Source organism: Pagrus major, chromosome 1 (assembly GCF_040436345.1).
Source record: "Pagrus major chromosome 1, Pma_NU_1.0".
NCBI lineage: Eukaryota > Metazoa > Chordata > Actinopteri > Spariformes > Sparidae > Pagrus > Pagrus major.
The window spans coordinates 2,780,491-2,793,846 of record NC_133215.1 but is presented as its reverse complement, the minus strand read 5'-3'; the positions used below and the strand labels follow the sequence as shown (position 1 = coordinate 2,793,846).

At 42.5% G+C, this 13,356-nt stretch overlaps 1 protein-coding gene across 1 annotated transcript; it reads left to right on the top strand.

The window, feature by feature from the left end:
* The first annotated feature begins 2,759 nt into the window (after nucleotides 1-2,759).
* On the top strand, nucleotides 2,760-8,886 carry LOC141016566 (protein NLRC3-like). The gene is made up of 4 exons (XM_073491054.1): nucleotides 2,760-3,129; nucleotides 4,610-6,398; nucleotides 7,421-7,594; nucleotides 8,490-8,886. The coding sequence occupies exons 1-4, from the start codon at nucleotides 2,847-2,849 to the stop codon at nucleotides 8,707-8,709; spliced, it is 2,466 nt and encodes an 821-aa protein (XP_073347155.1). The 5' UTR covers nucleotides 2,760-2,846; the 3' UTR covers nucleotides 8,710-8,886.
* The last annotated feature ends 4,470 nt before the right edge of the window (nucleotides 8,887-13,356 follow it).

Sequence of the window (13,356 nt, the reverse complement as noted above, 5' to 3'; positions counted from 1 at the left end):
ATTCAAAATTCATGTAAAATGTATTTTCTACCTAAATCTAACAGACTTTTCACGGCTCATGTTCCTCTTACTATCTGTGGCAGCTGTCAGTCTCCTAAAAAGCTGTAATCTGATCTAAGAGGACAAACAGAAACTTTGAAAGCTCCTTTTCATCAACAGTAGCAGTAGTTTGTGTGTTTAGAGCTTCTTAAATGACTTTGTCATCAGAGAATTTCTCAAAGATTCATGAGATATCAACACAAACATGTTGGTGTTTGCAGAGTTCAGTCCAACAGACAGAGAGCAGAGTCTCCAGGATCCAGCTGTCTGTCTATGAAGAGTGACTGGTCCAAAGGTCTTCCTCTAGACTTCAGTAATGAACCTGGACCATCAGACTCAGAGTAAGACACCTGATACTGACTCATTTATGGGACTTTTTTCAGTTCCCTCTCTCACTAAGGTGTTTTGTTCATGTTGTGTTTGTATATTTCAGCAACAATGTATTTGCTAACTAACTTTAACAAACCTTTTGGGACTCATGACAGAGAGATCATTCGTCCCATCGTCCTCTTAGTGCTGTCAGTCACGTAAAAAGCTGTAATCTGATCAAAGAGGACAAATAGAAATTGTTAAACTTCTTATTTATGGACAGGAGGAGTTTGCTCCCTCTATGAATTTGTAATTAGACTTTTTTTAAAAAGTAATCTCATAGTTAAAGTCACATCATCGTGGTCGACCTCAGTTATTGAGAACACTTTTAACTCCAGGTTCAAACTGACTAAACAGAAGAGTTGAAATAACACAAGCAGCCATTTTTATTCCAGACTGAAGCTGAATTCATCAGAAAAGTAAAGACAGTTTTACTGTCCTCTGTCAGCTGATCTGAGCTTCAACAGTGTCGACCAAATCTTGATATTTGGGTCAGTGACATATACACCAGAAAAAAGTGTTTTTTCAAAAACTTCACATAACAGGCATAAAAATGATTGACTTTTGTTCCACTAACTCTCATCTGTATAGAAACATATGTTGTTTTTAGATTTTCAATTGGAATCAGAAGTTATGTGACAATTTGTTGCATTAGTGCCTAAAATCGTCATATGGTGTGACATGAAAATAATTGTATATAAAATGAAAATGGATTATACCTTTCTTAAGTTACTCACTTTATCAAAGTCCTTTATCATAACTAAACTGTGATCCATTATAGTTCTGTGAAAATTAATTAAATTTGTGTATTATTTTCTAAATCATTGCTCAATGTGAGACCTGTGTCGGCAGTCTTTCAACGTATTTTCTATCTATTGTGACAAACCTTGCTATAAAATTATAAAAATATTTGTGACTCTTGCTCAAACTATTTTCTATGTATTTCATGAACATTTTCACATTTTATCATTAATAAAGGTTTGTTATTTTCACAATGTCACACCACATGATATAGTGTCACACCATATGATCATGTCGCCATGTGTCAATGCAAAACATGTATGAACCTTCCTATTGGTGAGTACTGATAAATCATATGGCAGGAAATATTAATTAGGGTTGAGATGAGATGAGATTCTCTGCATTTCATAACTGTGTTCTTCTTAGTTGCACTGCCTACAGTGTTCTAGTCCAATGATATTTTAGATATCATGTATTGCCAGGCTTTAAGAAATCTGCCACAAGGCCTTTTGAATCAACAATGAAGGCTCCCTCTAAAACCCTCCCTCAGACCTTCCTATTGGTCAGCGAATGGAAACAGACCGTTGTCGTTTACTTTTCTTTTCTTTGCCTCAGCAACTCCTCTCTCCTCGCAGGGTGTCATTATTTGCCTCAAGCTGACAAAAGAAAAGGGACTGTATGGTTTAAGACGAAGACAAAACATTGTTTAGACTTAAACAGCATTCTAAGGTTTCTGTGAAGGGGTCTGCTGTGTCTGTCTGATAAACTAGAAATCTGTATCACCGAATAAAACTAAACTAAACTAAACACAATCTTTTGTGGATAATTACAGCTTTTATGTGATGATGGACCCAAACAAATGTTTGAAAGGACAAAACATACATTGGACTTTGTTATTTATTGTTATATCTGCAGGAAATTACAATTCGTATCATATGGTGTGACAATCAAATCATATGGCGTGACAGGCAGACAGGTCGCACCATATGATAAAGAGTCACACCATATTATGTTTTCTGCATTTAGCACAACCTTGAGTCTTGTAGCTACACATTAACATGCTGACAAGATGCTAGCTGTGACAAAGCAACATAGATTTACATGTAATCATGACAAAAAATATAAAATTTCTTTTGCATTTCTATGAAAAATGTGTCACACCAAAAGACATCCGGAAGTGGGACTTTTGTCAGAATGCCAACAAAATCTGATTTATTAAACACATAAAAATGATAACTCACCTCAGAAACCTGTCATTGTCTGGTATTGATAGTACTAAACAACCTTGCTGAAGAAGGACCTCTCATTCCCAAGGGTGTCAAAACAGTTGCCCGTTGAAATATCCCAAAATGGTGTCACACCATGTGATTGTGATTTGTGGGACAAAATCTTTTTGATCAGAACTGACTCAAAACATTATGCTTGGACTTTGAAAAGAGTAGGCTCACAAATAGACATCTGTATTATTTTTCTGTATTGTTTTGAGAATTTTTGCATTTATTTTTCTTAGCTTTATTCAAGTTCTTACTTTGAGAAACGAGTGTCGGACAGTCACACGACATGAGTTCTGTTGTGTTTGGTTGAAAATTCTGAAAAAATGAGTGATGAACTGTTTTAATGTTGAGTATGTTCACATAAAGCATAATCTTCTGCACAATATTGAGAGGGTTTTTGACAAATATATTTTATATTTATACATGTTTGACACTGAAGACACCAAAATTGCCATGTCACGTCACACACCCATTTTTAGAAACAATCAACAAATGGTTTCAGTCCTAAAGAAATGTCTTCACAGAGAGAAGAAGAGGAGGCATGTTTCTGTGGAGGAGCAGCCGTCCTGCTGTGTTTCCTGTCAGGACGTCCTGAAGGATCCAGTCTCTACCAGCTGTGGACACTGGTTCTGCAGACAGTGCATCACATCATACTGGGACCAGTCTGCTTCACCAGGACTCTCCTCCTGTCCCCAGTGTGGAGAAAGTAAGACTATATATCTGTCTGCTGATGTCTTCATGTCTGAACACACTACTTGTTGTTTTAATACATTTGTTATGTCTCACATTAACCAATCAGAGAGCTGCTTGTTCTCTGTATGCAGAGATGGAGATGGAGAAGTGTCAGACAGCAGCTTGAGACAAAACAGCACTTTAAACAACAGTCCACATTAGCTTTCCTGCTAACATCTCCTCCTCCTCTAACTTACAAACACACACCTCGTCCTGCAGATCCACTTGTTGAACAAGCCACCGAACAAACATCCAGTGAGGAAAAGTGCACTGCTAACATCTATTTTCAGGCTGCAGCAGATGCTAATTAGCTGCTCAGTGTCAGCACATTAAACAGCTTAAAATGTAACCTGCTTCATTACAATACGTTCATTTAGCCGACGTTTTTATCCAAAGAGACTGAAAATAACTGACTGAACCATGTGGATACAACATGAGTAGATCACATTCATCCATTATGCTGAAATGGTTCAAGAGCTACAACTAGAAGCAATAAGAGATCAAGAGAGAGATTGTTTTTATGGACCAAGGTGCCGTCTGAACAGGAGAGTTTCAGTCTGAACAGGAGAGTTTCAGTCTGAACAGGAGAGTTTTCAGTCTGAAGTTGTGTCGAGTTTCTTCTGTTCTGATGTCACTGGGGAGTTTGTGTCACTATTGTGGATCCAGGACATCAGACAGTCTGGATCTAGTTGAGCAGTAGCTGGTCCTCCCTTGTAGTGAGGGAATAACAAGCAGTCAGCAGCAGCAGAGTGTAGTGGACGGGCTGAGGTGCAGGTGGTGGTCATTTACAGGGGCCAACCTGAGATGTTGTCCCTCAAGCAAAGGAGTTGAGTTCAAGAAACAGTGCTGTGCATAGAGGTGAGCCCAACTAAATCTAGTTGGTACCGCCCCACCTCCGGCACCAGCACCTGTTCCTTCCCCCATGAGAGGAGACACTCCCTGTCCTGAGGACCAGTCTGGGATGCCAGGAATCAGCACACCTGCCTTCTTTTGCATGAGACTGGCACACACCCGACCCCAATGCCCGTCCCTGCTGGTAGTCAGCCCACAGGGTGGCGTCTCCATGTAGTCAAAGGCCAGACACCAGATATTCACCAGCGACCTCCACTCCCAGGTTGAGCTCCAGAAAGGTGCCCTGATGTCTCTTTCCTGGTTCAGGTGCTGCAGCACCTTTGTGGCTGATTCATAAAGGCTCTTTGAATCACTCTCAGTCCGGCTCCTCCTCTGGGGCTGATTAGCTTTGCGAGACCCTGCCAGGGGCTAATGCCCCCGACAACAGAGCTCCGAGGATCACAGGGACACACAAACCTCTCCACGACGTTAAGGTGGAGAGAAAGACAAAGAAAACAACAAACATGTTCTTATACTGATGGTTTTAACTTGTAATGAAAAGACCATTGACTGCTGATTGTCACATTGTATTTTTTGTCTCCCACTTTTGTCTCTTTTTTCAGTGAATGTTGGTCTGCAGGAGGTTTTCCATGAACATAAGATCAGTCTGAGGAGGAGATGTGAACGTGTGACTGAAGGAAGTGATGAAACAGGAAGTGGAACCCTCCTCAACAGGATCTACACTGAGCTCTACATCACAGAGGGACAGAGTGAAGAGGTTAATACCCAACATGAGGTGAGGCAGCTGGAGACAGTTTCCAAGAAGAAGACCTTCAGTGAAACTCCAATCAGGTGCTGCGACATCTTTAAAGCCTCACCTGACCAACAGAGACCCATCAGAGTGGTTCTGACCAACGGCGTCGCTGGCGTTGGAAAAACCTTCTCAGTGCTGAAGTTCACTCTGGACTGGGCAGAGGGCTCCGAAAACCAAGATGTCCGTCTGCTGGTTGTGCTCTCGTTCAGGGAGCTGAACCTGATCAGAGATGAGCAGTACAGTCTTCTCAGGCTGCTCCATGTTTTCCATCCAACATTACAGAAGGTGACAGCAGAGAAGCTCGCTGCCTGTAAACTTCTGTTCATCTTTGACGGCCTGGATGAAAGCAGACTGTCACTGGATTTCAAGAACCATGAGGTCGTGTCTGATGTCACACAGGAGTCATCAGTCAGCGCGCTGCTGACAAACCTCATCGAGGGGAAGCTGCTTCCCTCGGCTCTCGTCTGGATAACTTCCCGACCTGCAGCAGCCAATCGGATCCCTCCTTCACGTGTTGACAGGGTAACAGAAGTACGAGGCTTCACTGACGCCCAGAAGGACGAGTACTTCAGGAGGAGGTTCAGTGAAGAAGATCTGTCCAGCAGAGTCATCTCACACATCAAGACCTCCAGGAGCCTCCACATCATGTGTCTGATCCCAGTCTTCTGCTGGATCACTGCTACAGTTCTGGACCACATGTTGACTACAGACCAGAGAGGAGAGCTGCCCAAGACCCTGACTGACATGTACTCACACTTCCTGCTGGTCCAGACAAAGAGGAAGAAGCAGAAGTACGATGAGGGACGTGAGACGAGTCCACAGGAGCTGACGGAGGCTGACAGGGAAGTTCTTCTGAAGCTGGGGAGGCTGGCGTTTGAACATCTGGAGACAGGAAACATCATGTTCTACCAAGAAGACCTGGAGCGGTGTGGTCTTAATGTCACAGAGGCCTCGGTGTACTCAGGAGTTTGTACAGAGATCTTCAGAAGAGAGAGTGTGATCTTCCAGAAAACAGTCTACTGCTTTGTTCATCTGAGCGTTCAGGAGTTTCTGGCTGCAGTCTACATGTTCCACTGTCACACCAACAGCAACACAGAGGTCCTGAAGGACTTCCTGGGAGGACAGAAACCCTCAACCCTGGAGGACTTCCTGAAGAGAGCCATGGAGAAATCCCTCAAAAGTAAGAATGGTCACCTGGACCTGTTTGTCCGCTTCCTTCATGGACTCTCTCTGACGTCCAACCAGAGACTCTTAGCAGGTCTGCTGGGTCGGACAGACAACAGGCCAGAAATCATCCAGAGAGCCATCAACAACCTGAAGGAGATGAACAGAGATGATGTCTCTCCTGACAGAAGCATCAACATCTTCCACTGTCTGACGGAGATGAACGACCACTCAGTCCATCAGGAGATCCAAGAGTTCCTGAAGTCAGAGAACAGATCAGAGAAGTATCTCTCTGTGATCCACTGCTCAGCTCTGGCCTACATGCTGCAGATGTCAGAGGAGGTTCTGGATGAGTTGGACACAGAGAAATACAAAACATCACAGGCAGGAAAACAGAGACTGATTCCAGCTGTGAGGAACTGTAGAAAGGCTCGGTAAGTCCAGATGTGATGAACATTAAAAATCCTGGTAAAGCTGAAGCCTTCAGTATTAAAGACAAACACTTTACACACATGCATTATATAAAACCTCAACACGATACATGTTTTCCTCAACAAGTATGAAACCTGCTGATTGAATCAATGATCATCACCAAGCTCAGAGATGAAATGACAGGTAGTCGTCCACTTTCCAAAACATTTCCTTCAGCCAGGTGAACTCCACCTGAGACAAATGATCACCCATCAAATGATAATAACTCAATCTTTAGCACTAATTATACTATTGATGCAGTAGAAGAGGCTGAATTAATTTAACGGGAGGTGAAAAGCAGACGGAGCGACAGAATAAAATGCATCAAAGAACAAAATCCACACAAACACATAACTGAGGTAAACACATACGAGTGCAGTTACAACCTACAGTGAATTTACATGAAGCTTCATGAATATAAATCAACTCAAATCTGACACGTTTACATTACAGTCATTTGGACACTTTGTCCTGAACATCAGTTTGGTTCATGTTGCTCAAGGACACTCAGGAGGTTCATTTATTGATTTATTTTCTTGATATAAGACTTTTAAAAGCAGTGACAAAGTGCTGTACACACATTAAACAGCAACACAACGAAAGAGTCACAAGAAAAAGCAAGTTTTACCCGACAATTACAAATATAAATATAAAGAGCACAGAATGAATCAAACAAACCAAAATCAAACATGAAGATAAAAACATCCACATCAGGGTTAAAAGCAGCTTTATTCAAGTGTGTTTTGGGGGCTGATATAAAACGGGGCAGCGATTCAGCCCCTCTGATCTCCTCAGGCAGGGAAAGTCTGGGGCCTCGTGGGCAGAAGGAGCTCAAGTTTCAAACTACAAACCTTGTGATCAATGACTGACCAGCTCAGGCCGACCAACTGACCCCCTGTGCTTTGTGATGCAACATGTCTGAATCTGTTTTCACAATAAAGTCTCACATTTTATTGTTTTAATGTTCTTTTATCTGTAATCACAGATTTATTGGCTGTGGACTCTCAGAGAGTCACTGTGAAGTCGTGGCCTCAGCTCTGAAGTCCAACCCCTCCCATCTGACAGAACTGGACCTGAGTGGAAACAACCTGCAGGATTCAGGAGTGAAGCTTCTCTGTGCTGGACTGGAGAGTCCAAACTGTCGACTGGAGGTTCTGAGGTCAGTTCATGTGTTTCTGTGTAGATCTATAACATTTAAATCAGAACAGAAGTTTTACATTTCCTTCAGTTCACTTGTTTTCTGGGTTTGTCTGAGCTCAAATCACAACAACTCAGTTTAAAGTTTGACTGCAGATTATATATTTATATCACACACACACACACACACACACACACACACACACACACACACACACACACACACACACACACACACACACACACAAGCTGGCAACCAGGGAGCACAACACAGAGAAATAAGACAAACGTCACGTTGCAGGCCTGGTTGAAGCTGGGGAGCGTGGCGGCCAGATACAGTTGAAGCCGGTTCACTTTGACCGAGCAGAAACAACAGGTGAGTTCTCACCGTAGCAGAGCTCAAGTCACAAGAGTCCCAGTAGTGCAGCTCCAAGCTGAAGGGGATACGCGGCGGCTGATGGCAAGCTGACTGTGGAGGACCCTCGGCCGACTGTGGCCGGTTGCAGACGAGGAAAAATCGTCGGAAACGAGACTGAAAGTTCAACTATCTTAATAACAGGAGCTTTAAATAGCAGAATCAAATGTTCCATCAGTTTCTGTGGGTTTTTATTTGGCTGCACAACATGAGTTTGTACAGATGGAGCCTCTGGTGGAGCTGCAGAGTTTAAGAGGTGACATCACTACGTCTTTATTGAAGCAGCAGCACATTGTCATTAATATTAATGAGAGCTCTGTTTCACTTTGTGTGTTTGACAGTGTTGAACCTGCATCCTGTTGGGTTCAGGTGTTTGGAGCTTCATTTTCTAAACGTCTACATCCTGAACCTTCTTCAGCTCTGAACAGATTATTAAACACTGAATGATTTCAAGCAGGAACATTAAAGTCTTTTAAACTGACATCATTTATTCTTTATTCAGATTGGAGTACTGCAGTTTGTCAGAGATCAGCTGTGCTTCTCTGGCCTCAGCTCTGAAGTCCAACCCCTCCCATCTGAGACAGCTGGAGCTGAGTTACAACAAGCTGCAGGATTCAGACGTGAAGCTTCTCTGTGCTGGACTGGAGAGTCCAAACTGTCGACTGGAGACTCTGAGGTCAGACACCATTTTTTACTTCTGTGCTCAGATTAATATGATGTGAAAGTTGTGTTGACACTAAACTGCAGACATCAGCTGATATTATACTGATCCACACTGAGTATCTTAATGCTGAAGTCTGTTTTCTTCTTCTGTGGTTTAGTCCATTGACTGTGGCAGAGCAATGTTGAGCTGCACATTTAAAACCTTCATATAACAACATGAATAATTCACTCTGAACATCCTCAACTATTGATTTTCATCTCAGATTACAAATCATGTTTTTTAAAGTGATGAGAAAAATACATACTACAATGAAAAGTTAAATAATCTCTATTTTAACTATCAGACAATAACAAATATATTCAGAATCGTCTTTTTACAACATTTTAATGAAGCTTTGTGACGTTTATACTGACTGAATATTTAAATTGTGAAGTTTCATCATTTATTCTTTATTCAGATTGAGGAGCTGCAGTTTGTCAGAGATCAGCTGTGCTTCTCTGGCCTCAGCTCTGAAGTCCAACCCCTCCCATCTGAGAGAGCTGGACCTGAGTCACAACGAGCTGCAGGATTCAGGAGTGAAGCTTCTCTCTGCTGGACTGGAGAGTCCAAACTGTCGACTGGAGACTCTGGGGTCAGTTCATGTGTTTCTGTGTATCTATAAAATGTCATTAATTTACATGTTTTGCTCTCTCTCTCTCTCTCTCTCTCTCTCTCTCTCTCTCTCTCTCTCTCTCTCTCTCTCTCTCTCTCTCTCTCTCTCTCTTGCTCGACCACACACTCTCCACACACAGCACACGTGTGGTTGTTTATCTCAACAAGGAAACTTGCTTTACTTGAGAAAGGCTGCAGGCAGCGAGACAGAAGACTGCTGAAAGGCAGAAAGTGAAATGTTACTTCAGAGCGTGGAGGACGAGACGACTCTGGCTGTTCCCACTGACCAATCAGTGGTCTGCAGTGTGTTAGCTCCACCTTTTAGCGTGGGATCAGTGCATCAGTGAAGCTAAACGTGTTCATAGCTGTTTCAGACAGCCAAAGGTGGAGCCAAGAGCTGCTGGAGGCTCAACAATGGGTTAAATATGGAGGGAACTTCTCACATGTTCTCTCCTGGAAGACATTGGTAGTGTTTCACTCAGTTCATATTTCAAAGTGACAGAAATAGTTGTGTAACAAATGAAAAAGAGCTGAGAGAGAAGTTGAAACCTGGGCTCTGTCTCACCTGCACTCAGCTCACCAATCACAGAGTGAGGAAGGTGTTAATGTTTGTTTGTCACTTTTGTAAAGTGACAGAAGTTGTTGGACACAGACCCCCTAATCTGACATCAGAAAGGTGTGGCCCCCCGCAGAGATTTAAACCTCTGAAAAGAAAGTGTTGAATCTCTGAAAAAAGGAGGTTGGATGATGTTGAAGTCACGTTGGACAAAAGACATGAGTGTGATGTGATCTCTGATTCAACACACTGCACGTGTTGAATGTGTGAAACTCTGAAGACAAACTTTAATAACATGAAAATATTACACTGCTGATGAATTATAAGTGCGACACAATTATCTCACACATACTGTTGTTCTCACATCTTTAAATCCATTTGAATATTTACTTTAAACCGGTTAATACTTTGAAAACATTATTCAAACTGTTTAAATCTTAGTTTTCATGTCATCAGCTCTGAAGGGGATTTGACCACATAGATTCTGTCCTGATTCACACTGAGCATCTTGTTCTGCTTCATATTTAAAACATATCTAATATAACATCAAACATTCAGCACTGTTTTATTCTCCATCAACCTCTTCATCATTGATTTGCACTTTTCCTTCTTGCTTCTGAAAGTAAAAACACAAACGTTGTGTTTTCTTCTGTCAGACAACAACAAACGTGTGTTTGTTCCAAACCTTTCTGATGATATGTGACGTCTGTACTGACTGAAACACTTCAGCTCAGGATGACTTTTATCTGAAAGCTCCTGTTGCTGAGAGAGTTGATCTTTGAGTCTCGTTCCCGACCCGTCAAATACTGACGCTTTGGGACGGCGGCCGACCCGACCTACAATCCCAAAGCGTCAGTATTTGACCAGTTGGAACGAGACTGAAAATTCAACCATCTCAATAACAGGAGCTTTAAATAGCAGAATCAAATGTTCCATCAGTTTCTGTGGGTTTTTATTTGGCTGCACAACATGAGTTTGTACAGATGGAGCCTCTGGTGGAGCTGCAGAGTTTAAGAGGTGACATCACTACGTCTTTATTGAAGCAGCAGCACGTTGTCATTAATATTAATGAGAGCTCTGTTTCACTTTGTGTGTTTGACAGTGTTGAACCTGCATCCTGTTGGGTTCAGGTGTTTGGAGCTTCATTTTCTAAACGTCTACATCCTGAACCTTCTTCAGCTCTGAACAGATTATTAAACACTGAATGATTTCAAGCAGGAACATTAAAGTCTTTTAAACTGACATCATTTATTCTTTATTCAGATTGAGGGACTGCAGTTTGTCAGAGATCAGCTGTGCTTCTCTGGCCTCAGCTCTGAAGTCCAACCCCTCCCATCTGAGAGAACTGGACCTGAGCTTCAACGACCTGCAGGATTCAGGAGTGAAGCTTCTCTCTGCTGGACTGGAGAGTCCAAACTGTCGACTGGAGACTCTGGGGTCAGACACCATTTTTTACTTCTGTGCTCAGATCAATATGATGTGAAAGTTGTGTTGACACTAAACTGCAGACATCAGCTGATATTATACTGATCCACACTGAGTATCTTAATGCTGAAGTCTGTTTTCTTCTTCTGTGGTTTAGTCCATTGACTGTGGCAGAGCAATGTTGAGCTGCACATTTAAAACCTTCATATAACAACATGAATAATTCACTCTGAACATCCTCAACTATTGATTTTCATCTCAGATTACAAATCATGTTTTTGAAATGTTTTTTAAAGTGATGAGAAAAATACATACTACAATGAAAAGTTCAATAATCTCTATTTTAACTATCAGACAATAACAAATATATTCAGAATCGTCTTTTTACAACATTTTAATGAAGCTTTGTGACGTTTATACTGACTGAATATTTAAATTGTGAAGTTTCATCATTTATTCTTTATTCAGATTGTTCAGATGCAGTTTGTCAGAGATCAGCTGTGCTTCTCTGGCCTCAGCTCTGAAGTCCAACCCCTCCCATCTGAGAGAACTGGACCTGAGTCTCAACAAGCTGCAGGATTCAGACGTGAAGCTGCTGTCTGAACTTGTGGAGAGTCCAAACTGTCGACTGGAGGCTCTGAGGTCAGTAGAGAGTTGGAGTCAGTCCATGCTGGTTTCAGCAGTATTGTAATAAACACAGTCAGTATCAGAGTAAAGATCCAGCATTTCCTGCTTTCCTCAGTGAAGCTGTGAGAGGAGAACGGTGACAGGCTTCAGGATTGGACAGAAAGAGATAGAGGGGGAACAGTCAGCCAATCAGAGGAGCCAGAAGCTTGTTGTGATCGTGTGTTTGAGTTGAAGTGAAGACGACTGTTGTTGTGTTCATGTGTACAGGAAGTAAAGCTGGATCACAGCTGACAGCATCACAGGATGTGTAGAGACAGTGTCCTCATCCATCAAACTGTTGTAGCATCAAATCTCTGTTCTCTCATTTCAACACTGAACAACTGATCAGTCCATCTTTGTCACAGCTCTCAGGTCTACGGTGGCCCTGAAGGTCAAAACACAACAACATCCCACAAAACATCAAACTGTCACCAGAGACTCTGGTTCTGTCCAATAACAAACAAGAACGCCGTCCCACCTTTTCCATAATCTGAAGTGTGGTTGTGTTTTGACCTTCAGGGCCACCGTACAGATCGCTCTGACTGAAGCCTGCACATCACTGACTCTTATTTCAGAGAACCACGGTTACATTTAGTAACCATGTGGTCTCCTCACAGACCAGAACCTCTGCTGAAGTCCAGTAACCACAGCTGGTGTTGACTGTTCAGTCTCTGTGTGAACATGTAGGAGCTTTAACATCAAATATTTATCTGTCCGTCTGTCTTTAGTTTTATCCAGATGTTTTTACAACAGACTCCATATTTACATGTTTGTAATATTTAAAGCAGATGAAATGTTCAGGTGTGACTGAGACTCTGGTTTTTAACAGCAGTGAATCATCATCAGAGTGTTTCTGCAGTGATGATGCGTTCAGGGACTCTGAGCAGTTTATTTCACTGTGTGCTTGAGTGAAACCTGCAGAGTAAACACACTTGATGTGTCTGCAGGTCTGTGAGCTTCACTCCAACACGTTAACATGAGCTGAAAGGAAGCTGGCTACGCTACACAGCCGCTCCACTTGTGGTCTGAACAGGACTGAAGTCCTGCTGGTCTTTATATCACTGACTGACAGCTGATGGAGGGAGTCTCTGTAAACACTCATGTATCACTTCTGCTGTCTCTCTGCTTCTCTCATCAGCTGGAGGTGGTCTCTGTCAGAGTGAGTGATGAGAAAGGTGGAGGTGTTGAGAGGATCAGCTGTGTCCTGATGATCCAGAGAGGTTGAAGCAGCACCATCAGCTGGTGGGTGGAGAGGCTCTGACTGGGCGGAGAGGAGAGCTTCATCCAGCAGCGACTGACGGACCAATCACAACACGTGGAGATGATGTCAGTGCTGCAGTGTGAACTGCTCTGAGATCAGCTCCACTGTCCAGTCCAGCATCGTCCCTGTTTCCTCTGGATGTTGTA

Coding starts and splice junctions, on each gene's coding strand:
- LOC141016566 (XM_073491054.1), top strand. CDS start 2,847: ATGTTTGACACTGAAGACACCAAAATTGCCATGTCACGTCACACACCC. Junction 3,130..4,609: donor CTGTCCCCAGTGTGGAGAAA/GTAAGACTATAT, acceptor CTCTTTTTTCAG/TGAATGTTGGTCTGCAGGAG. Junction 6,399..7,420: donor AGGAACTGTAGAAAGGCTCG/GTAAGTCCAGAT, acceptor CTGTAATCACAG/ATTTATTGGCTGTGGACTCT.